The sequence below is a fragment of the Ceratotherium simum genome, chromosome 40 (genome assembly GCF_057802395.1).
Source record: "Ceratotherium simum simum isolate JZ-2026a chromosome 40, ASM5780239v1, whole genome shotgun sequence".
Taxonomy (NCBI): Eukaryota; Metazoa; Chordata; class Mammalia; order Perissodactyla; family Rhinocerotidae; genus Ceratotherium; species Ceratotherium simum.
Genome location: NC_141939.1, coordinates 1,459,952 through 1,486,130, shown reverse-complemented (window position 1 = coordinate 1,486,130; position 26,179 = coordinate 1,459,952). Strand labels below are relative to the sequence as shown.

General features: G+C 42.0%; 1 protein-coding gene across 1 annotated transcript in view; it reads left to right on the top strand.

Annotated features, from left to right (window-relative positions):
* The first annotated feature begins 21,500 nt into the window (after positions 1-21,500).
* The window catches only part of MERTK (MER proto-oncogene, tyrosine kinase), a 106,323-nt gene continuing 101,644 nt past the window's right edge, over positions 21,501-26,179 (top strand). Inside the window, exon 1 of the mRNA XM_014791617.2 lies at positions 21,501-21,723. Within this exon, the coding sequence (XP_014647103.1) occupies positions 21,663-21,723 (61 nt within the window). The 5' untranslated portion in view covers positions 21,501-21,662. The remainder of the gene's footprint in view (positions 21,724-26,179) is intronic.

The following is a 26,179-nucleotide window of genomic DNA, read 5'->3' as shown; positions in this document are numbered from 1 at the left end:
CTCTCCCTACCCGACGGGGGGACTGCTGATTATCTCTTTATGCCAGTGCATTTTAACCCTTTGGGGTCCAGGCCCCTTGAAAAGTTGATGAAACGTATGGGGGCCCTCGCGAACACGTTGTGTGCAATTGGTGAGCTTCGCAGACCCAGGTTAAGAATCCCAGCTTTATCCTTCCTTCCGCGTCTTTGGAGTCAGCTGTACAATTAGCGCACTTGGGAAAATAGCAAACTTTACTTTCTTGAGCTCTAATCTCCCACTGCGTGGTGTCTCTAGGTTGAAGTTATTGACAGGCGCCCTATTGCCCAAGAAAAGTTCAAATTCTTTATCCAGAAATGTAAAGTTGGCAGAAACCGTATGTCGGCACTAAAATTGTCCACTGGGCTTCCCGAAAAACACCTTGCAGTGTGTGGCCTTGGTATCTCAGTTCATTCTCATCCCTTGATTTGGAATGTCGGCGTTCAGGGTTTAGCTCAGATACCTCCTTAGAAGGCTTCACTCCAACGGGAGCCTACTGAGGATTGAATGTGTGTGTCCCCCCAAAAATTCATAGTTGAAACTATGCCCTATGTGATGGTGTTTGTTAGGAGGTGGGACCCTCAGAAGGTGCTTAGATCATGAGGGTGGAGCCCTCATGAATGGGATTAGTGCCCTTATAAGGAGACGTACAGAGCTCCCTGGCCCCTTCTACCAAGTGAGGACACAGCAAAAAGACAGCTGTCCGTGCATTAGAAAGTGGGCTCTCAGCAGACACCGAATCTGCCAGCACCATAATCTTGGACTTCCCAACCGCCAGAACTATGAGAAATAAATATTTCTTGTTTATAAGCCACACAGTTGGTGGTATTTTTGTTATAGAAGCCCAAGAGGACTAAGACAGAGCCTCTTAGAACTTTGAGAAGACCTGTTCACTGCAGTCATTTACCTGAAACCAAAATAGCCCCAGACTTCCCTGGCCTGAGGATACAAGGAGCAAATTTTAATGAAGGCAAACTGATCAATAAGAACAAGGTAGGAAGGAACCAGACAAGTAAATTCCCTTTTCTTCTCTCTCTGGTGGACTATTCTAAGGCAAAGTTTCTCTGCACAGCCTGTCAGGAGACGTCCTGTGTGGCTGAGTGGACACACCTGCCAAGCGGACTGCTGCATTGTGGGCAGCCTGTTGTGAAGCAGCGCCAGTGTGGTACTTCTCATCCTTCCATGCTTCGTTTCCCCTTTCCTTCATTCTATCTTGGGCTAAAGCATCAGCACTCATCAAACTTGCCTCGGGCTCTGTTTTCTAGGACAACACAATCCACAAAGCATGTCTTATGCCGTTAATTGTCCAATCTGTGAAGCAGAATCACTGAAAGGGTTCACCCAGCTCTCCCTCCTGGCTGTTCCCTTGCTTTCCCTAAATTCTCTCAAGATGCCTTTCTGTGGCCTCAGCCTATGATATCCTCTGTGAGGACACCAAGGTCTGTCCTGATAGTTCCCCTCCTACTCCCAAAGACCTTGGGTCCTCAGGTGCCAGAGCAGTGCTGTGTTCCCTGCAGCACGCCAGTGTCATTAACGACACTGCTTGGACTCATGCTTTGACGGTCTCTTAAGAAAGCAAATCCTGCTTCTGCCACTGACCTCTCTGCTCATGGAGTCCAAACCACAAATCCAGGAGTTTCAGAGAACAGTAATTTCCTGTTGTCTCTATCGTCCTCCCATTCTCTTCTGTCGGCGTTTGAGGCATCCACTTGGCTCAGAACACATAAGCCGTGGTATAGACTCCTGCAGGCTGCCAACTCAGTGCATTTCTGCTGCCCTCCAAGCAAGCGAATTCCCTTGAGGGCGCCTGAGATTGCGTCTTGGATACAGATACATATATATCCAATATTATACACTAGACCTCTTTTGCTGATGCACTCACCCCAGTAGTTAGCAAAATTCTCTCTATATGATTGGTATGCAAAAAATTGAATCCAGGGGCAGGCCCGTTGGCGCAGGTGGTTAAGTGCGCGCCCTGCACTGCGGTGGCCCAGGGTTCGCCGGTTCGGATCCCCGGCGCGCACCAACGCACCACTTGTTAAGCCATGCTGTGGCCGCGTCCCATGTAAAGGGGAGGAAGATGGACGTGGATGTTAGCCCAGGGCCAGTCTTCCTCAGGAAAAAAAGAGGAGGATTGGCAGATGTTAGCTCAGGGCGGATCTTCCTCATGAAAGAAAAAAAAAATTGAATACAATCCCTATTTCTCACTTTTAATCTGTAATAAAATATACGTCTCTGCATTAGTAGCTATCGCTGCATAACAATATTACCACGAACTTGATGATTTAAAATAACCTATTTATTATGTCACAATTTCTGTGGGTCAGGAGTCCAGGGCCAGATGGGTCTTGTGCTTAAGAGTCTCACAAGGCTGCAGTCAAGGTGTTGCCTGGGACTGTGGTTTCATCCAAGGCTTACCAGAGAAAATTCTACTTCCAGGTTCGCTTGGAATTCAGTTTCTTGTGGTTAAAGGACTAAGGGCTTTGGTATTTTGCTGGCTGTCAGCCAGAGGCTGCCCTCAGCAACTAGAGGCCACCCACAGTGCCTTGCTGCACAGGGTTCCCCAACATCATCAAAGTATGCAAGCCAAGAAGGCAATAGAGTCTGCCAGCAAGAAGTCAGTCACAATCTTAGACAATCTGATCACAAGAGTAACAGCCGATCACCTTGAGGGTCAGAAGCAAGTCACGCTCAGGGAGGGGATTACACAAAGACGCAGGGATCATTGGGGGCCATCTCAGAAGCAGCCTACTACAGTCTCCAATATCTGTCTGATAAGTATATAAGGCCCTAAACTACCCATTTTAGCTAGGAGGGTGAAATGCCTGCCAGGCTCTTCCTCTCCTCTGAGCCCTTGCAGCTGCCTGCCCTCATCCCTTCCCCTCTGGGTCTGCAGAGGGCCCTACAGCTGCCTCTCGACCAGGCCTGCAAAGGACCCCGCGGCTGACCCCATCTCACCCTCCAGTTCTCAACAATCTCATAGTCTCAGAAACTACCCAACAGATTTTTGTTAAAGCAAAGTTTGGTGTTTTTTAACTACTACTGCAGAGGAGAGACAGGGAAGACAAGCTGCTTCTCAAACCCCTGAAACCACACTTGATTTTTATAGGGTTGGAAAAACAGCACCCAAAAGTCAGGGGACAAAGGAAAAGGAAAAAAAAAAATGAGGTTCATTACCAGTTCATTTACATGGTAAGTGGTGAACAACAGGTACAATTAATGAACTGTCACATAACCATGTTTTCTGAATTTATTCAACTTCCCAATACCTGGTTCACAAACTTGAAGTCAATTCAGGCATGGGGTTAGGATTTATACTTGAAGTAGGGTGACCAACCATCCCAGTTTTCCCAGGATCGAGGGTTCCCAGGACATGGGACTTTCAGTTTTAAAACCAGACATCCTAGACAAACAGAGACTACTAGTCACCCTAATTTGAAATGATAAAAGGTAGTCTTATACACATCTGAGCAAACTCTTACTTCTGGGACCTTGGGTATTGGGATATTTAAGAGAAATGAACACCACAGCATATAAAACACATCTTCTCCATTTCAAACTTCTGGCTAGCCTGGCTGGCCCAACTTTATATCTCACAAGGTGTTTGTAAAAATAGTTTTGAGACCAGGGGCAATTTATAGCGTTGCACTGAACAAACAGGAAGTCTAAAAATCTGGAAAATTAGGGGTTTTATTCATTTCATCAAAGCTTGTCCCATCTTAAAGGGGAAGTTTGTATTTCTGATTTAAAATTTTTCCTTCTCAAAGAGAGGGTTTACAATATTTTGATTCCACAATTTAAATGCTACCTTTTCAAATCTCAATAACCCACTTCCCCTAAGAAAAACGCGATAATTTGAGAGAGTTGTAATTATAGATTAAATTGAGAGTAGGTGGTATAGGGAAACTAAGTAATAAAAGATTGGATTCAATCATCCGTTTTACAGAGGCAAGTCTGATATAATCAAAGAGTAATTGACTAGTATCCTTTGTATCAAGTTCTTGCTTCCCAATCTGATTTTAACCAGCAATATTTTACTATTTTAAGCCTCTGGGTCTCGTTGCTATTGCTATAATTGCTAAATTAGTAGAAGCAAGAGTTGAAATGGTGCCTGTGAGGACTTTTCATAGTACAGTGAATATGTTATTGTATGTTACTGAATGGGGACATTAGCTACAAATGGCACCAAGCAGTCATTCTATGGAGGGGATGAAAGCCCTGGTAACGTACAAACCACCACCAAAGAAATACTTTCTCAAATCCTTCCATGATAAAGGTATTCTTAGCCATTGTTGGTGCCTAACTAATCCCAGGTGTAGAGGCTTTACCATGTAAAGGTGGGTAGTTGAGGTTGGTAGAGGACTGACACCATATGCGGAGAGATTAGAATTATAAGGCTTGAATTCTCACTTGCCTAGTTAATAGGTTCAGAGTTAACCTTGTATAGTATTTACATTTCCACGTCTTTTAAAAAAATGTTTCCCAATTTCCACAGGTAAATATGTGCTTTACATCATTCTCTATAGCTTTTCAAGAACTCTGAGGGGTCTGAGATTTTGCCGTCTGCCTGCCACAATGCCATGAATGCTGGTAGAAGCCAGCAAACTGCTGGGTCGGAGATGAAGGATAGTCTATTACAGCAGTAGCAGCAGAGTATCAGCATTTTTATGCCAGTTCCCTGAGCCCTAATTCCCACAGGTGATGTGAAGGCCAGATGATATCTGCATACACGCTGGGTTGCATCACAGGAAAGGAACCGTGAGCTTAGGAAACCCAAATCTTTGATAATGGGCAGTAAGAATGTCTGCCCTCTGCTCTGAGGGAGACAAGATCTCTGTCTTCTAAGGCTGTAAGCAAACCTGCCCTTTGCTCCAGAGGCAGACACTATCTCTGTCTTCCAAGGTTGTCTCCTACACAAACAAAAGAACAATGGCAGACAGTGCTCCCTTCCAAGACAAGCAGAAACATGAGAGCCCCAAGGAGAACTGTCTCCCAATGTGGCAAAGTATAACTATCATTTTAATGAAATTTTATTATTAACTAGTGTCTCTCTCCAATATCAAAGTTTCTTCTATACAAGTAAATCGAAAGACATAGAACCTAATTTCATAAAGGTTGTGTATTAATAATTTATTGCTGTGTAACAATATTACCACAGACCTAGTGACAATACACATTTATTATCCCACAGTTTCTACAGTCTAAAATCTGAGCATGGCTTACGTGGCTCCTCTGATTAGAGTCTCACAAGACTGCAATCAAGATTTTGTCTGAGATTGTGCTCTCATCTGAGATTCCTCTAAGAAGGGATATGTTTCCATTCTCACTCAGGTTGTTGGCAGAATTCAGTTTCTTGCAGTTGTAGGACTGAGGGATTTGTTTTTTGCTGACTGGGAGTTGGAGGTCACCCTCAGCTCCAGGAGGCCACCTGCAGTTCCTTGCCACATGGGGTTCCCCAACGTGGCCACTTGCTTGCTCAAAGCCATCAAGGGAGAGAGCAAGCAACTCCAGCAAAATGAGTGCTACCATCTATGTAACAAAATCACATAGTCATATATATTCCATCATGTTTGACATAGTCTATTGGTTAGTGTCTTCAGATGTGTTTATGGAAGGGGCTGGCTGTTGGCTACTTCGGATAATTTATCCAATAGAGTGAGGAAAAGTCTTTCTGAGGAGGGGACATTTTAGCTGAGACCTCAAATGATGAGGAGCCAGCTATGAGAAGATGGAGGTTGGGGGCGAGGAGCATTCTGGAAGAATGAACCAAAAGTGGGAAATGAAGCTATACCCACAGACAGAAAATATTATCATACCATTATAACATTGTATTTTATTTGTTTCTGTGTCTGTTTTCTCTGTCATCCAGTGAACTGTACAAATTATCTCAGAATCTTCGACACCTGTTAAATAGTAGACAGTAAATCCATTTAATAAATGGATGGATTTATTCATTTAGGAATCATTTTATTAAGCTTGCATGTACCAGGTACATCAGAGATACAAAATGACCATGTGAAGGCCTATGCCCTCAGTGAACTCACAGCTGTGGAGAGCAGAGTTGCAAACAACTACTAACACAAGGTGGTCAATGCTATTGGTGCTACTATAGCATTGGAAGAAAGAACGAAGCCACCCTCTACGGGGGATTTGGGGAAACTAAATAAAAGTGGTAAAGTTAGCACTGACCCTTTAAAGATACCTAAGTTAGTTGGGGGACATAAATAGGAAAAGGCATTTTAGGCATAGGAATCAGCTTGAGCAAAGGCTTGGAGATGACAAAATATATGGCTGGTTTGCAAAAACCCCAAGAAGTTTAGGAGTAGAGAAAATAAAACCAGGAGGATGTGTGGAAAGAGGAATAGTAGGCCAGGAGGCTTATTCAAGAAGTGTCCATGGATCACCGTCAAAAGGACAAAGAAGCCAGCTCTAAGGTGTGCCACAGCCTAATGGGATAATTTGAACATCATAAAGAGTAATGATCACAATAGATTAAAACACATCAGCTATGTAAAAATGTGTGCATTCGTAGTGATACTAAACAAACAAACAAAACCTTATTGGTTAACATTGGAGGTTGCTATGCATCAATTTTATTTCTCTGAAATTTGATAATTGAAGGGAAAGAATCCAGCATTTATCCAGTCCTTCCTCTGTGATCTCTGTATTTCAGAATAACCGATGAGTTGGTGAAAGAAAGTTCTTCTTATAGAGAAATCCCAGATAATAAACAGAAATATTGAAAGTATTAGAAATTCACTGTCCTAGGATAAAAGACTTATGAGACATACCAAAACGCAATATGAGGACTTTTTTGAATCTTTTGATCTGAACAAACCAACTATTAAATAACATCTTGGACTCAACCAGGGGAATTTGAATATGTACTGCGTATCAAATGACATGAAAGAATTATTAATCTGTTATAAATTGTTAATTTTGTTACATGTGATAATGGTGATTAAGTTGAAAAATCGGTATCAGTTTGAGATGCAGATTAATTTAACGTAAAATGATATGTCTGGGATTCGTTTTAAAGTACTCAAGCCAAAAAAGGAGGAGGGAAGAGATAGATGAAACTAGATTGGGAAAACTTTGATGCTTGTTGATGGGTACATGAGGGTTCATTACTAAAAGTGGAATCACTTTTGCCTATGTTTAAAATTTTCCGTAATAAATAGTTTTGAAAAGCAAAAAAAGAAAGAAAGAAATTAGTAAATAAATAAATGCTACCTTTTCAGAGAAGACTTCCCTGACCGCTCTGTCTAGACTTGGTACCCAAAGTCCCCCTCTATGACCCAGTTTACTCACCTTAAAAGCTTTCCACAAACTGTAACTGTTCTTTTTACACATTTGTATACTTGCTTCTTAACTCCTTCTTTAGATTATGAGCTCCATCTTATTCATGATGGTGGCACAGCACCTACCCCTCAGCCTGGAACATAGAGGATGAGCAACACATATTTTTTAAAGGAGTGAATGAATGAATGAAAGCATGGACGAATAACAAAAGCAGATTTGGGTGAAGGTGGGAGTTATGAGCACTCTCGGGCACCGTCAATGAGATTGTAAATGGGTATACTTCTCCGGAAGACAGAAAGGGAGGCAAAGATGCATAGTCTAGGCTTCTTATACCATGGGAGGAAATGGAAACAACCTAGGTATTCAACTATAGGGGACTTCTAGGTAAAAATGACAGATTAAACAGAGCGCCCCTTCCCAAAATGCCACTTAAACAACAATAAAGGATTTTTTAAGTAATAAACTTAGGGGAATGGGGTGCATGGTAAAGGAGAGGATAGCTCCAATATTTTGGAAGCTGTTAAGCACCAGAGTGACAAATTACTTAAGTCATTTAAGAAAACTGAATATTAAGCAACAATGGGGGAAAGGTAAGAATTAAGCCAGATTATACCATAAAACCACAGAAGTCTCAGGAATTGGTGGCATCAGGTACTTCTAGATGTGAGTGCGAATACAGAGGCAACAGAGTGCTAAGATGAGAGAGTTGGTTGAGAGTCCATTTAAAAATGAGTCAGATCTCCCCTACTCCTACCCAACACGGTTAAATAACTGTGCCTCCCCCATTAGGACAAAAGCCTGGAGAGGATGAACAGAGAGTCTCTGGTTGGGGAATACTAAGCACAGTGAAAGGGGGTGATAGCATGGTGAAAATAAGGAAAATGGCCTATTGGATTTTGGCATGCACACATCCAAACCAACCTCCACTCTAGTCCCCTCCTATAATCACCCAGAATCCAGCAGCTGGTCCCTACCCTTCAGTCAGGAGAGTGGGAGTCTTCTCTGCAGAATCTGACTATGCCAAGGGGAAAAGTCTAAAGGCATTGATATCAGGAGTTCCCAAACCAGAAACTCTTACTGTCAAGAAATCTATCCATACAGTCAGAGTTTCCGATCAGCCTTTTAGTCCTCTACTCTTAAATATTATCAGAGTGGTGGTTTTAAAAATGGCTGCACTATTATGTCCTAATTAATGCAGTAATTAGGCTGCACTATTATGTCCTAACTAGCTGCACTAATTCATGTCCCCTTCAATCTGAGCTGGCTTTAGTAACTCACCTTTAACCAACAGAATGCAGTGGAAGTAATGCTGCCTGATTTCTGAGGCTAGATCAAAAGAGGCTATGCAGCTCCCATTTTGTTTACTCTTGTAAGCCACCATGTGAGAGTCTAACAACTCTGAGAGCCCCATGCTGTGAAAAAATCCATGCCACATGGAGAAGACACATGGAGGCACTCTGGTAGACAGTCCTAGCTGAGCCCAGCCTTTGAGTCATCCCAGCCTTGGCACGCACTGATTTAAGGAGCCTCCAGGTGAATCTGAGCCCCTAGCTGTCCAAATCTTTCCAAGTGAGGTTCCAGACATTGTGGAGCAGAGATGAGCCATTCCTGCCATATCCTGAAAGATTCCTGACCCACATATTTTATGAGCATAACAACATGTTTGTTGTTTTATACCACTAAGTTTGGGGTCACTTATGCAGCAGTAGATGACTAGAACAAACAGACAATCAAGAATTAACAGACATCTAAGGAAAGCCTCTGTACTAGGTTGAATAGTCTCCCCCATCCCACCCCTGCAAATTCATGTCCACCTGGAACCTCAGAATATGACCTTATTTAGAAATAGGTTTTTTGCGGATATAATCAAGTTAAAGTGAGTTTATACCAGATTACAGTTGGCCCTAACCCAATGACTAGGATACTTATAAGAAGATTAAAATTTGGACACAGAGACATAGACACTCCTATAAGGAATGTGGCCATGTGAAGATGGAGGCAGAAATTGGAGTCATGCTGCCACAAGCCTAGAAACACCAAGGATTACTGGCAACCACCAGAAGCCAGGAGAGAAGCATGGGATGGTTTCTCCTTCAGAACCTCCAGAAGGAGCCAACCCTGAAAACACTTTGATTTTGGACTTCTGGCCTCCGAAACTATGAAAGAATAAATTTCTGTTGTTTTAAGCCACCCAGTTTGTGGTAATTTGTTACAGTAGCCCTAGGAAACTAATAAAGAAAAAGCAACTTGGAATAAAGGGAGACTATGCATAGAGAACACAACTTCAAAAAAAATTAAGATCTTCAAACAGATAAGAGAAGTTAAGAAATGACATTACAACGTGAATTTGTTTTTTTGTTTTTGTTTTTTTTTTAAATTGCCTTTCTATAATTTTTATTTATTTATTTTTTCCCCAAAGCCCCAGTAGATAGTTGTGTGTCACAGCTGCACATCCTTCTAGTTGCTGTATGTGGGACGCGGCCTCAGCATGGCTGGAGAAGCGGCGCGTCGGTGCGCGCCCGGGATCCGAACCCAGGCTGCCAGCAGCGGAGTGCACGCACCTAACTGCCAAGCCACAGGGCCGGCCCCTACAACATGAATTTGGATAGCATACCATAAAAAGGAATAATCAGAACAAAAAAGAATTCTAAGAAATTAAAAATATAACCATAGGAAGAAAAAATTTACTAGAAGACCTGTAATATACGATGAAGACAATCTCCTAGAAAGCAGAACAAAAAGATAAGAAAATGGAAAACAGGTAAGAAAATACAAGGAAATTAGAAAGCTGGTCCAAGAAATCAAAATCCAAATGAGAGTTTCAGAAAGAGAGAACAGGGATAAGAGAGGGCACAAAATCAATGAAACCAAGAAAATTTCCAGAACTAAAAGATATGATTTACTTATTGAAAGAACTATCAAGTGCCCATTACAGTGAATAAGAAAAGATGTAAATGAAAGCTTATCAATGAAATTTCAGAACAACAGGGATAAAGAAAAGATACATTTTTGAAGAGATAAAATAGATCTTATACAAAGTGTTATGAGTCAGAATGGCTTCAGATTTATGGTAGATTGATTGCATTAAGGGCCCTAATTAATGGCCTCCCTGTATCCATAAACTTTGACCTGTAACTTTATAGTCCCTTCCTACTCTACGGCCTTGGCCATGTGACTTACACTGGCCAAAGGTACAGGAGTAAACTTGACACAGAGGATGGTAAAAGTACTTACATATTTCTTCGTCCTCTCTTGCATCTCTGAGTCTCCATGTGCACATGCACAGGCTAGTGGGTTAGAGAGATATGAAAGACATGGGGGAAAGAACAAAGGCCATCTTAGATCAGCCAATAGTTGATCACCAAACAGGTGAGAAAGCCCAACCATGATCAGCAGAATTATCCATGCATGGATAAACTCAGCCAAGATACACACACAAAACAAAACAAAACAAAAAATCCAAACAACCCATAGATTTGTGAGCAATAATAAATGATTTTTTTATGCCACTGAGTTGTTGGATGGTTTTTTACACAACAATGGCTAACAATTACAAAATGCCTCAACATCAGTATTACAAGCTAGAAAGCAATGGATGCCTACAAAATTCTAAAGGAAGGTTATATTCAACCTAAAAGTCTGAACCTAGAAAAGCTATCAATCAAATATGAGAATAAAATAAAGACGTATTCCAAAATGCAAGGTCTCAAAATTTTACTCCTGGAAACAGAGGATTTCAACAATACTATAGACCAAATGGACCTAACAGACATATACAGAACATTCTATCTGACAACAGCAGAATACACATTATTCTCAAGCACACATGGAACATTTTCTAGAATAGATCATATGTTAGGGCAAAAAACAAGTCTTAGCAAATTCAAGAAGATTGAAATTACACCAAGTGTCTTCTCTAACCACAATGGTATGAAATTAGAATTCAATAGCAGGAGGAAAATTGGAAAACTCTTGAATAAGTGGAAATTAATCAACACTCTCCTAAACAACCAATGGACTAAAGAAGAAATTAAAGGGGAGGTAAAAAAGTATCTTGAGAAAATGAAAATAAAAACAACATACCAAACTTTGTGGGATGAAGCAAAAGCAGTTCTAAGAGGGAAGTTTATAGCTATAAATGCATACATCAAGAAAACAGAAAGATCTCAAATATAAACAACCTAACTTTATACCTCAAGGAACTAGAAAAAGAAGAACAACCTGAGCTCAAAGTTAGCATAAGGAAGGAAGTAATAAAGATTAGAGCAGAAATAAATGAAATAGAGAACAGGAAAACAACAGAAAAGATTAACAAAACTAAGAGTTGTTTTTTTGAAAAGATAAACAAAATTAACAAACATTTAGCTAGACTAACCAAGAAAAAAAGAGAGAGGAGCAAAATCAACAAAATTATAAATGAAAGAGGAGACATTACAACTGGTGCCAAAGAAATACAAAGGATCCTAAGACACTACTATGAACAACTATATGCCAACAAACTGGACAACCTAAAAGAAATGAATAAATTCCTAGAAACATGCAACCTACCAAGACAGAATCATGTAGAAATAGAAAATCTGAACAGACCAACTAATAGTAAGGAGATTGAATCAGTAATCAAAAACTTCCCAACACAGAAAAGTCCAGGACCAGATGGCTTCACTGGTAAGTTCTACCAAATGTTTAAAGAATTAATACCAAGCCCAAAAATTGAAGAGGAGGGAACACTCTCAACTCATTTTACAAGGCCAGCATTACCCTGATACCAAAGCCAGACAAGGACACTATAAGAAAAGAAAATTACAGGCCAATATCCCTGATGAACATAGATGTAAAAATCCACAACAAAATATTAGCAAACCAAATTCAACAGTACATTAAAAGGATCATACATCATGATCAAGTGAGATTTGCTCCTAGGATGCAAGGATGTTTTGATAAATGCAAATCAGTAAATGTGATACACCACATGAACAAAATGAAGCATAAAAATCATATGATCATCTCAATAGATGCAGAAAGAGCATTTGACAAAATTCAACATCTTTTCATGATAAAAACTCTCAACAAATCAGATACAGAGGCAGTGTACCTCAATATAATAAAAGCCAGATATGACAAATCCACAGCTAACATCATACTCAACAGTGACCTTTAAGATCAGGAACAAGACAAGAGTGCCTTCTCTTACCACTTCTATTCAACACAGTACTGGAAGTCCTAGCCAGAGCAATTAGGCAAGAAGAGAAATAAAAGGCATCCAAATCAGAAAGGAAGAAGTCAAACTGTCTCTGTTTGCAGATGACATAATATTATATGTAGAAAACCCTAGAGATGCCAACAAAACACTGTTAGAACTAATAAATGAACTCAGTAAAAACACAGGATACAAAATCAATATACAAAAATCAGCTGCTTTTCTGTACAGTTGATAGTGAACTATCAGAAAGAGAAATTAAGAAAACAATCCCATTTACAATAGCATCAAAAAGAATGAAATACTTAGGAATAAGTTTAACCAATGAGGTGAAAGATTTGTACACTAAAAACTATAAAACGTTGATGAAAGAAATTGAAGAAGTCACAAATAAATGGAGAGATATTCTGTGTTCATGGATTAGAAGAATTAATATTGTTAAAATGTCCATATCACCCAAAGTAATCTACAGATTCAATGCAATCCCTACCAAAATTCCAATGAAATTTATCACAGAAATAGAAAAAACTATCCTAAAATTCATGTGGAACCACAAAAGACTCAGAATAGTCAAAGCAATCTTGAGAAAGAAGAACAAAGCTGGAAACATCATACTTTCTGCTTTCAAACTGTATTCCCAAGCTACAGTAATCAAAATAGAATGGTATTGGCATAAAAATAGACACATAGATCAATGGAACAGAATAGAGAGCCCAGAAATAAACCCATGCATATACAGTCAATTAATTTTCAACAAAGGAGCCAAGAATACACAATGGGGAAAGATAGTGTCTTCAGTAAATGATGCTGGGAAAACTATATCCACATGCAAAAGAATGAAACTGGACCCTTAACTTACACTATACACAAAACTCAACCTAAAATGGGTTAAAGACTTGAATGTAAGACCTGAAACCATAAAAATCCTAGAAGAAAATGTAGAGGGTAAAGCTTCTTGACATTGGTCTTGGCAAAGATATTTTAGATTTGACACCAAAAGCAAAAACAAACAAGTGAGACTACATCAAACTAAAAACCATCTGCACAGCAAAGGAAACCAAAAACCAAACGAAAAGGCAACCTATGAAATGGGAGAAAATATTTGCAAACCACATATCTGATAAGGGATTAATATCCAAAACATACAAGGAACTCATACAACTCAATAGCAAAAAAACAAATAACCCAATTTAAAAAATTGGGTAAAGGATCTGAATAGACATTTTTCCCAAAAAGACATAGAAATGGTTAACAGGTCCATGAAAAGATTCTCAACATCACTAATCACCAGGAAAATGCAAATCAAACCCATAATGAGATATCACCTCACACCTGTTAGGATGTCTATTATTAAAAAGACAAGAGTTAACAAATGTTGGCAAGGATGTAGAGAATCGGGAACCCATGTACACTGTTGGTGGGAATGTAAACTGGTATAGCCACTGCGGAAGACAGTATGGACGTTCCTCAAGAAATTGAAAATAAAACTACCATTATGATCCAGCAATCCTACTTCTGTGTATGTATCCAAAGGAAATGAAATCATCACCTCAGATATCTGTACTCCCATGGTCGTTGCAGCATTTTCACAACAGCCAAGGTATGGAAACAACCTAAGGGACCATTGACAGATGAGTGGATAAAGAAAAATATATATACAATGGAATATTATTCATCTTTTAAAAAATAAGGATATCCTGCTATTTGCAACAACATAGATGAACCTGGACGGTATTATGCTAAGTTAAGGTAAACTGAGGAAGACAAAACTGTGTTGTATCACTTATATGTGAAATCTAAAACAAAAAAAAAGTTGAATCCATAGAAACAGAGTAGAATGACCGTTGCCAGGGACAGGGGTGGGGTGGGGAAAATAGGGAGAGTTTGGCAAAAGGGTACAAACTTTCAGTTATAATATAAATAAGAGCTGAGGATCTAAAGTATAACTTGATGACTATAGTTGATAATACTGCATTGAATAATTGAAATTTGCCAAAGGTGTAGAACTTAAGTGTTCTCACCTCCAAAAAAAAAAGAAATCTTTGAGATGATGGATGTGTTAATTAACTTTAACTTGATGGAGAGAATTCTTTCACAATGTATACATATATAAAATCATCATATTGTATACTTTAAATATATTACAATTTTATTTGTCAATTATACGTCAATAAAGCGGGAAAAAAAGTGTGTTATAATAGAAATGATAGACACACAGATCCATGAAACAGATAGTTGAGAAACAGATATGCTCAAATATACCCAATTGATAATTTAGAATAAACTTTGTTTTTTAAAACAGTTTAACAGAAAACTTGCAAAGGTAGTTCAGAGAGTTCCCATGTACTCCACACCCAGTTTCCTCTATTATTAATATTTCACATTAGTATGGTACATTTGTTAAAATTAATGAATCAATATCAATACATCATTATTAATTAAAATCCACACCTTATTCAGATTTCATTAGTTTTTACCTAATGTCCTTTTTCTGTTCCAGGATTCCATTCAGGACACATTACTTTTAGTGATATTGTTTCCTTAAGTTCTTCTTCTTCTTTTTTTTTTTTAAAGATTTTATTTATTTATTTATTTTCCCCCCAAAGCCCCAGTAGATAGTTGTATGTCATAGCTGCACATCCTTCTAGTTGCTGCATGTGGGACACAGCCCCAACATGGCCGGACAAGCTGTGCGTCGGTGCACGCCCGGGATCCGAAGCCGGGCCGCCAGCAACGGAGCGCACGCACTTAACTGCTAAGCCACAGGGCCGGCCCCTTCTTCTTGTTTTTGATAACCTTGACAATTTTGAGAAACACTGATCAGGTATTTTGTAGAATATCCCTCAACTGGAATTTGTCTGATGTTTTTCTCATGATTAGACTGGGGATATGGATTTTGGGAAAGAAGACCATAGAGACAAAGTGCCATTTCCATCACATCTTATCAAGAGTACATACCAACCACATGACGTATCAATGTTGATGTTAGCTGTTGTCCCCTGGCTAAGGTATTGTTTGTGAGATTTCGCTACTTTAAAGTTACTTTTCCCACATTTTCATACCGTTCTCTTTGGAAAAGGACGATATGTGCAGCCCTCACTTAAGGAGTGGGCCAACCGGTTTTTTTTTACCAAGTTGCAAAAGCAATTCAATGGAGGAAAGATGGTATTTTTGACAATTAGTGCTGGAAGAACTGGATATCCACATGCAAAAAAAAAAAAAAAAAAAAAAAAAAAAACTTGATCCATATCTCATACTATTAACTTAAAATGGATCAAAGATCTAAATGTAAAACTATAAAACACTTAGAAGAAAATATAGGTGTAAATCCTTGTGACTTTGGATTAGGCAACAATTTCTTAGATATGGCACCTAAAGCTCTAGCAACCAAAGAAAAAATTGATAAATTGGACTTTATAAAAATTTTATGATTTTGTGCTTCAAAGGATACCATCAAGAAAGTGCAAAGATAATCCATAGCATGGGAGGAAATGTTTGCAAGTCATACATCTAATAAGAGTCTATTATCCAGAATATAGAAAGAACTCTTACAACTCAATATAAAAAGACAACCTCTTTTAAAAATGAAAAAACGATTTGAATAGATATTTCTCCAAAGAAGATAAACAAATGGCCAAAAATCACATGAAAAGATAATCGATATCATTAGTCATTAGGGAAATGCAAAATCAAAACCACAATAAGACACCACGTCACACCCACTAGGATGGCTATAATCCAAAAGATGTAAAATAACAAATGTTAATGAGGATGTGGAAATATTGGAACCCTCCTACATCACTGGTGGGAACGCAAAATGGTGCAGCCACTTGGTAAAACAGTTTGGCAGATTCTCAAAAAACTAAACCTAGAGTTACCATATAATGCAGCAATTCTACTCCTAAGTATACACCCAAGAGAATTGAAAACATATGTTCACACACTTTTACATGAATGTTCGTAGCAGCACTATTCCTAACAGCCAAGAAGTGGAAACAACCCAAATGTCCATCAACTGATGAATGAATAAACAAAATGTGGTATAGACACACCATGGAGCATTATTCAGCCATAAAAGGGAAAGGAGTACTGATACATGCTACAACATGGATGAACCATGAAAGCACTATGCCTAATGAAAGAAGCCAGTCACAAAAGGCCGCATATTGTATAATTCCATTTATATGAAATGACTGGAATAAGCAAATCCGTAGAGACAGAAAGTAGATTAGTGGTTGCCAGGGGTGGAGGTTGGGGTAGAAGGTGGGGGCGGGGGAATAGAAAGTTACTGCTAATGAGTATGGGGTTTCTTTTGGAGGTGATGAAAATGCTCTAAAATTAGATGGTGGTGTTGGTTGCACAAGTCTTTGAATATACTAAAACCTGATCAATTGTATACTTTAAAAGGGAGAATTTTATGCTACATGAAATATATCTGAATAAAGCTGTTTTCTTTTTAAGTTCTTAGATAAGACACCAAAACCACAATCCAAAAGAGAAAAATAATAGTGAATTGCATTTTATAAATAGGAACAGTTTTTGCTCTGCTAAAGACACTGTTAAGAAAAAGAAAACAAAAGACAGGGCATAGAGTGGGAGAAAATATTGGAAATCACAGTACTGACAAATGGCTTTTATCCAGAATATATAAAGAATTCTCAAAACTCAAAAAAAGAAAATAAACAACGTTGTTTCTTAATAAAGCTCTTATTATACTTAAGTGAGACCTTCGCCATGATCATGGTTACAAATTGATTTATCCGATTATAACCCCATAAAAAGGAGGACAGATTCTTACTGAAACTGTGCAAAAAAATTTTATCGTTATAAAAGAAGAGAATTGGGTAAAGACACTTTGTATAATATTTAACCAATGTTACCATTATTCTGAGTGGTTTTGTAGACAAGACTAACTAATATGTCATTAATCATAACAAAATCATTATTATATCTTTTTATTTATTAGCTTATAATCTACATTACAATCTTTTATGGGATTGCTTATTCTGAATTCTGAGGGGTCATTTGGTACGAGATACTATTTAAAGGATGTTTCCCAGTTTGAACAAGTATAGCAGTAAAAATGATGGCTAGAGATAAAGAAAAAAAGCTTTTTAATATGGTCATTAAAAATAGAATATTATTGGGGCAGCCCGGTGGCATAGTGGTTAAATTTAAGCACTCCACTTGGGTAGCCCTGGGTTTGTGGGTTCGGATCCTGGGCATTGCCCTACACACTGCTCGTCAAGCCATGCTGAGGCCGTGTCCCACATAGAAGAACTAGGAGGATGTACAACTATGACTACAACTATCTACTGGGACTTTGGGGAGAAAAGAAAAAGGAGGAAGACTGGCAACAGATGTTAGCCCAGGGCCAATCTTCCTCAAAAAAAAAAAAATTTTTTTTTAATAAATAAATAAATAATAGAGAATTTAGTTCAGAAAAAAATAGAATATTATCCATAATTAAATCAAAAGTAGGTTTTGTGTCTCCCGAGTTAAGCAGTAAATTACTTACTTACTCAGTATTTACTGAGTTAAATACTTTCATGCGTTTGTCTGCTTCCGGACTAAAGAGTCTGCAAGTTCCACCTCAGGCCTTAAGTACAGGTTGCCAGCGGTCTGTGTCGGCAATGTCAGTTTATTCTGGAAAGCCTGTTATCTGAAAAGCCACAGTCCTTGGCTGTGGCTCTTTTGATGTTTCTTCCAGGAGACCAATTACTCTCGGGCAAGCTAGGACCCTCAAGAGAAGTTAATAGCTGGATTAACTCCAGCTATCTTGTTATGTGTCCTTTGCTGTGGTACTTGTCCAGGCAGATTGTGGCTCAAGTTAGGGGCACAGCTTTACAGATTTAATAACACTTTATTGTTGCACATGGAGCTCTCTCTCACATCTCAAATTGACTCATGTGACTATTTTTGGGACCCCCTCCCTAATTTCTTCTAGGAGAAAGGAGAGAGAAAGCCATGTTCTCCAAACCCTAGATTTCTCAGCAGGACCACAAACTCAGAAGAAGCCACAAACAATCATTCTCTGACCATCACACATTCCAGCTCCTTCATTCAGTTGTTATCCAAACCAAACCAAACTCTCTTAAAAGTGTCTACTTATTTGTTCTCCTCAATATATAAAGCCAGTTAAACATATTTCCTTCAATCTTTGTATACATTTTTCTTCCCTTACCAAAGGAATCAGAAAGATCTGTGTGTCTGCACTAGATTTTGCTAGAAGGCACACACGATAAGCTTTTATGATCTATCTATCCCTCCAAATTGAGAGACAGAGAGATATAGAAAGAGTTATAGACAAACAAGCCTTTGTAAAAGATTAATTATTATATCTTGCTTTTGTAAGGAAGGGAGAAGGCTTTTTTTCCTCTCTTTAAATTCTCGCACATACAAAAAGAGCTACAAGCTTAGGTTTTACAACTTCACCCGTGGGTCAAAAGGAAATACAGAACTCAAAAACTCACCAATCCAGCAAACACACACACACAATTTTTTCTTTTACAGAATTGCGCTCCTAGTGGCAAGCAAACAAGCCAAACAGCATAGAGAATGCCAGGAAATAACAGAGTACCCAGGACAAACAGACAATCAAAAATTATTATCAATCAGATTTTCTATTGCCTACCACTTGGCAGAAAACCAGATAGTCAGCCATTCCCAAGAAACTACAAGAACCACACCTGTAATGTCAGGATGTTGCTCAGCAAATGAATGTTTACTCTTAGAGCCCAGAGCCAACATGCAACACTTCCGACTATCCCAAGGTCCCCATGGAGAAGCCTTGTTCAGGTGCTCTGGTCTGCAGCCCTAGTCTTCAAGTCACCCCAGCGCAAGTGCCAGCTATGTGAGGCAACAAGCCTTTAGATCAGGGGTTGGCCAACTTTTTTTGTAAAGGGCCAGATCCTATGGCTTTGTGGGCCATGTGATCTCGGTCACAACTATTTAACTCTGCTGATACAGCACTAAAGCAGCCATAGATAATACACACATGAATGGCTGCATTCCAATAACACTTACTTGCAAAAACAGGCAATAGGCCTGCAGGCTGTAGTTTGCTGACCTCTGTTTTAGATGATCCTAGTCCCTAGCCATTTGAGCCTAAGATCCCAGCAGAGATCAAACAGCAAAGACAAACTATCTCCCCCATGCCTTGTCCAAATCTCGGACCCACAGAATCCATGAATCTAATACAACTGCTGTTGTTTACCCCCACTATGTTTGGGTGGTATGTCACGTAGCAATAGATAACTAGAACAGCTTTACACAAGGAAGGCCTCATCAAGAAACTGAGATTTGAACAAAGACTTGAAGGAGGAGAGTTAACCAAAAGGGTGTGAGTCTGGGGCAAGAGCCTTCCAGGCAGAGGGAACAGCCGGTGCAAACCGCCGAGGTGGCAGAGTGCCTGGTGTCTAAGAGCAACAGCAAGGAGGCTGAGCGAGAGCTGCTCTCCTGAGATGCCCTGGCAACCTTGCACATCACATAGGCATGTAGGCAAGGCTGGACTGCAGTCTTGCCCAAATCATAGGGCGGACTGCAGCCTGCTGAGCAGCTGGTGGGAGGCAGTTTCATATCTTTATCTTCAAGGCTCTTTTTCCTCCTTCCCTCTATCTTCACTTGAGCACAAGACTTTCCATCTCCTTCTCTCCATGCCTCTCCCTTCCCCCAAAGACACAGCTGCAGGCTCCTGTGTAAATCTATAAAACTGCTTGGCTGTAGTTTAGAGTTGGCTGCTCAGCAGCGACCCACTGCTCACGACTGTTCATTGGCTCCTCTGGTTTGGTGTCATCCTGGGTCTAGGTCGATCTAGGGACTCAAGGGTCTGACAACATGCTGATTTTGCTTTTGCTGTCAGTATAAGTAATAACCTGCCCAAATCCATTTGGGCTGGTTGTCTCTTTACAGCCAAATCTACCTGAAGGGGCCAGCCAGCCTACAGGTCAGGAACTGCTTGACAAGAAACCAGCATAAATGTTAGTGGAGTAAGGAGATGAGGTCAGAGAGGGAAGGGGACCAGGTCACGTAGAACCTTGTAGGCCACAGGCAGGACTTAGGCTCTTATGCAGCGAGAAAGCAGGAACCACTGTAGAGTTTTGCGCGTTGTGAGCAGAGGAATGGCATCATCTGGCTCATGTTGTGAAAGGCTCACATTAAAACACATTAATTCTAAAAATGTTTCCTTTAAGGAAGCATGTATATAAATGTAAGTGTTGCGATTATTAGTAAAAACCGCTTAGATTTCTTCTATGATTAACTTTCTCCGCTGCTGCCCTCTGGGCCCCTCCGCACTTGATGGCTGCAGAGCTGTCTCTTTCCACTCCTGCTCTGCATTTTTTCGTGGAGGTTCATCTCTCTCCATGAGCTTCACCTCTCTCTGACTCGTCACGGGCCCACAGCAAAGACCTCTTCCCCGGGAACCGCTCCCCAGAAGGCAGTGAGCTGCCCGACGCCGGGCGGGGTCTCACACCTTTGGCCCAGCACCCAGGGGGCGCTCGGCACGGAGCGCTGCCACGGTGGCCCTAGCCTCTGGGAGCGTTGCTGCCTGGGCTTTCTGGGTCTGCGACTCCTGGGTTGCGGAGTGGCCAGGGCCATCCAGGTCCCGGACCCTCCTCGCGGGTCTGGCGCCCTCCGCGTCTCTCCAACCTTTTCTCCGCTCTCTCCCCTCCCACCCACACGCGTTGGACGGCGGGCCCCTGTCTCCTCCCCACCTCCGGCCCTCCCTCCCCTCCCTTCCAGCCCCCTCCCTTCCTCTCCCCCTCCCGTCCAGCCCAGGCTCGGCCGGCAGCCTGCCCCTCTCCGCCTCTCCTGTCCAGCCCGGCTCCTTCCTTCCCCTGGCGGCCCGCCTCTCCCGTCCTCCTTCCCGCCCCCTCCTGCTCCCCACCCCAGCCGGCTCGGTCCGCTGGGACTCGGCCGCCGGCCCGCCCCTCGTCTCCAGCCCCAGTCGGCCCCGGCTCGGCCCCCGGCCCGCCCCTTCCAGCCCTCGGCTCCTCCCGCGGCGGCTCGGCTCCGCCGCCGCGGCGCTTGGTGCCCGGGCCGCCGGGGCTGGGCAGCTTCGCTGGCGCGCGTGGCCGGCGACGCGGCAGGTTCGGGACGTCTGTCTGTCCGTGGGTCCGGAGAGAATCTCCAGATCCGCGGCCTCAGGATGGGGCAGGCTCTGCTGCTGCTTCTGCCGTGGCTCTTCCTCCCGGCGATGCGCAGAGGAGGTGGGTGCGCGGGGCCGGGGGCCAGGCGCAGGGGGCCGGGGGCCGGGGGCCGGGGGCTCGCGGCCCGGAGCTCGGGGAAGGGAGCGCGCCCGGCTGCTGGGCAAGTTTGCAAACACCCCCCGCCCAGGGGTGCCAGGGAGGGGAGCGCAGGGGCACCCGCCAACCCAAAGACAGGGCACCCCGGCTGGGTCGTGGGTGCGCGTCCCGGAGAAGCCGGGTAGGAGTGGGCACCGAGGACCCCCCTTTACTGCAGAGGAGGAAATCGAGCTCGGCCGGGAGCGCTGCAAGTCCCGAAGTTTTCGGCCGAGAGCAACGTTGGTGGCAGGTCTGGTCGGGAACGCGCCGAAAACTTGCTCGACTTCGTTTCGTGGTTGGACCTCGGCTCTGGCGGGAGTTCTGGGAGCCGCAGACCCCGTGTCCCGGGGGACCGGCGCCCGGAGACGAGCAGGCTGCGGGAGTTGGGGTCGCAGTCCGGGTGCTGCGATCGACCAACGCCGGGAGTCCGCCGGGGAAGGACGGCGGTCCCGGCTGCTCCCCCTTCGTCTTCATGGTCAATATTAGCACCCCTCTGCAGGGACACGCTGTGAGTGCGGGGGCCCTGGAAAACGGGGAAGCATTCTTGTCACCCCTGTTATTGCTGAACAGAATCTAATATGCTTGGACAGTGTCTAGGTTTATCTCAATTCTGCCAAACGTTGCAACAAGCATTCCAAAATAAGATGCTGGGTTGATTAGTGGAGGCAAGGTTAAGGCAGGTCCCATTCTGGATCGACAGCTTGTTTGAGGGGGAAGTGATTAACAGGTTAGAAGTTTGATCTCCGATGCATTTCTTGGGGGAGCTGGAAGAAACTTAAGGCTTTACCAAAAAGAAAAAGAAAGGGAAATAAAAAGATACACTAAATAAACACATCCCAGGCATTTTTCTTAACTAAAACTTTCTATTTCCATTCAGCATGCGATTTTTGTCTCTTTTGGCCATGATTATGGCTGAATAGCTTTCACTTATTATAGTTAAAGATGTTTTGTAAGAATACCTGGAAAGTTCCATTTATAGTTAAGCAATTTATGGAAAAATTTTTTCTTTGCAGTTTTCTTTGAAATCTCAGTTGCTCAAATGAAATCTTAAGCAGGGAACCTTTTTTTGTGTGTGTAAGGAAGATCGGCCCTGAGCTAACATAGTTGCCAATCCTCCTCTTTTTTTTTTTTTTTTTGCTGAGGAAGATCCCTGGGCTAACATCCGTGCCCATCTTCCTCTACTTTGTAAGGGACGCGGCCACACGCAGTGCGTCTGTGCGTGCCAGGGATCCGAACCTGAGAATCCTGGGCGGGTGAAGCAGAGGGCACGCACTTAACCGCCTACACCACCCGGCGGGTCCCCAGGGAACGTTTTTTTTGCACATTAAATTACATAGGCAATTGATAATTTGGGGCAACACAGCGATGGAAACAAACATCAAAATCCAAAACCAATCAAAGAACTAAAATAATTCTGTTCTCCACCCCCCTAAAACCTCAAAAATTCCTCAGCATTTCTCCCAGCTCCATTTTTCATAATTGCCGCAAATCTGTTATATTTTGCTACAAGTGAGGGCTGGCCATAAATAGTTTTGGGGGTAGTGAATGTGGTAAAAATTATGGGAAAAGTAATGGAAAGAATAGTTTTGGTGTAAGATATTTAAAAACAGAATTTTTTTTCTTTTTCTAAAATTTAAAATTTTTAAAAGCTGTAATAAAAAGACTTTTGTAGCTGACAATCAGGTTTAGTCAGATAATCATCAAAGGTCTGTTAAAATCCACCCAGCAGGAAGAATGAAACATTTCTCCAATTTTTCTTCCGCCTTTTGCTTTTTATCTTGAATTTATTTGTGAGATGGCTGACAGTGTTACATCTCACATTGTGAAAAGCTAAAGAAGGCGATTCTCACTGGCAATTGGAGCAGAGGTAAGACTGCTATAGGAAGAGACTAAAAATGGAAATTAGACTCTGGTTGTAAGATTTTCATATTGCATATTGTGGGTCTAAGTGGTTTGCTTACCAGACTGGAGAGAGAGAGAGCAAGAGAGGGTGGAATATGTGTGTAGACTCTACACTGTAGAGGAATGGATAAATGATTAAAATTTACGCCTCACTTTAACCCAGGAATCCTCCCACCAGCCCCATGCAAACAAACACCATCCCACAAAGACTCACACACACAGAACTGAAACTGCTGACCCAGCGGCATTTCCAGGCTGTCCAGTCCTTCCTTTCTACTCAGTCTCTGCTGGGGGTGCCAGCGAGCAACAAAACCGGGCAAAGAGTGGCTCTCTGGAGGGCCAGGGAGAGGATAGAGAGAGAAGAAGTACAAAAGTGGATCAAAGTGAAGGACGTAGCCCATAATGAAGCCATGCGTGCAGCTAAACTCAACCCTTAGAACAAATTGGGCTTTTAGAATTCTTCAGTGTTAGCGTTTCTCTCTCCAACTGATGCTGTAACCTGTCTTACAATACGTTGTAAACATTTTCCCAGGGAAAACTTGAAGTTGTCCTGTTTTCTTATGGGCTTTATCACAATGGCATCAAATGCCTTTTGGAAGTATGCAAGGCACTTTTTAAAAATTATGTTTAAAAAGTTATGCTGCTTCGCTTCCTTAGGGTGCTGAATGGAACACAAATATTTTTTAGATTAACAGTAATTATGTTTTCCATTTTATTTTTAGAAATAATTTCCAGATAATCCTAGAAGCAGGGCCTGCGAGTTACCCGTCAGAGTTGGTTATGAACAGGTTGCGTCTTGAGATGTCTGTCAGTTGGGAACGTGCTGCCAGGTTGAAAAGCTGAGCCAAGACCTGGGTTTCAACGGGTTCCCCCATCTGCAAATGAACGCACGTGTGTAACTGCCGCTTCCCACATAGTAGTCAGAATGAGATTCTGAAGGTGAATCTGGTTGTGTTGTCCCCTTGTTGAAAATCCTCCAGTGGCTTCCCATTCCTTACCAGGGTTTTCAAGGACTCGTCAGCCTCCCACTCCCTTTGACTCATTTCCAATTGCTCCCTCCTTGTTCATGCTGCTCTAGCCGAAGTGTCTTCTTTCTAGCGCTTTTGTGTGGCTATTCCCTCTGGCTGGAATCTTTTCCCTGAGATCTCTGCATGCTGGCTCCTTCTTGTTGTTTGGGTTTCAGCTCAGATGTTCTCCTGAAGAGGCCTTCCCTCACCCCCACCCCCACTCCCACCCCAGGTCTCACACACACACACACACACACACACACACACACACACACACACACACTCTGTCTCTCTCTCTCTCTCTCTCTCTCTCCATTAAATTTGATTTCCTGATAACACTTAATCACTACCTGATGGTAGAGGGCACAGTGCTTAGCCCATTTCAGTGCTCAGTGAGTATCTGTGGATACTATCAAAGAACCAGGCCTCTGCGGGTCTCGTCATGTGCTCTCCCCCCTTCCCTCTTCCTACTGGCTTTTCCAGAAACAGAATTGCTGCGGCTCCCACGCGCTTGTGCTTGAGGCTCGGTGGATGGAAAACAATCTTTTATTTTGCTGTGAGGCCAAAGTGATTTCATTACTAGAAAAGTTAGGACACTGAAAAAAAATAGATTTTTGGACTATATTAACCCCAATATAGCAATATTAACATATTTTGTATTCTCTTAACTATTCTAACTAGGAAAAGAAGTCAAAAGCTGATTTTTCACGTTAAAAACACAGTTTTAGCAGCTGTGGGCCCAGGGGCAGGTTACCCAATGCCCAGGTAGTTGTGGCCCCGAGTCTCTTGACTTTGGCCCATTGTCACTAGTTGAATCTTAACCCAAGCACACGGCTCTGGGTTGGTATGCATCCCAGCAGGAGGTTAATTATTATAAAAACTGAAAAAAAGTGGGTTCACCATGTGTACTTCGGAAATGGAAATGTTAACAGGGGCTTCTGCTCAGGGGCTGAGCAGCTAGCGAGCACAGCTTCACGTCCTGCCTGGCTGGCCTCTGGGGAGCCTTGTGGGGAGTGGTTAACTCTTAGGACCTCAGTTTCCTCTCTGGTACAGTGGGATTCTTCATTATTCAAAGAACTGTTGGGAGGATGAAATGAGCTAATGGTACATGGTACATGCTCCAAAAATATTGGCCATTATTACCAATGGTTCCCCTCCATTCTTCTGAATTCATATTTTGGGGTAATTGTTTTTTCTAGACAAAAGGTGTTGGGGGGAAAGGTTCTTCTTTTCTCCGTGAAACATATCCTAAATTGCAACTTGAAATATGAGGGCAGAACTGTGGGCCACCCGACGCTGTTCATAGTGCTTTAGTGAAGGGGTGGTGGGTATCTGTCCTAGAGCACTGAAGTGGTTGCTGTGGCTCTTTAGGACTTTGTTTCCTAGTACTTCTCTAGCAAAACCCAGGCTGTCGGATGAGCCAGGGCCTGCCCTGACCGCCGCCCCCCATTCCCTTGCCTTGTTGAATTCAG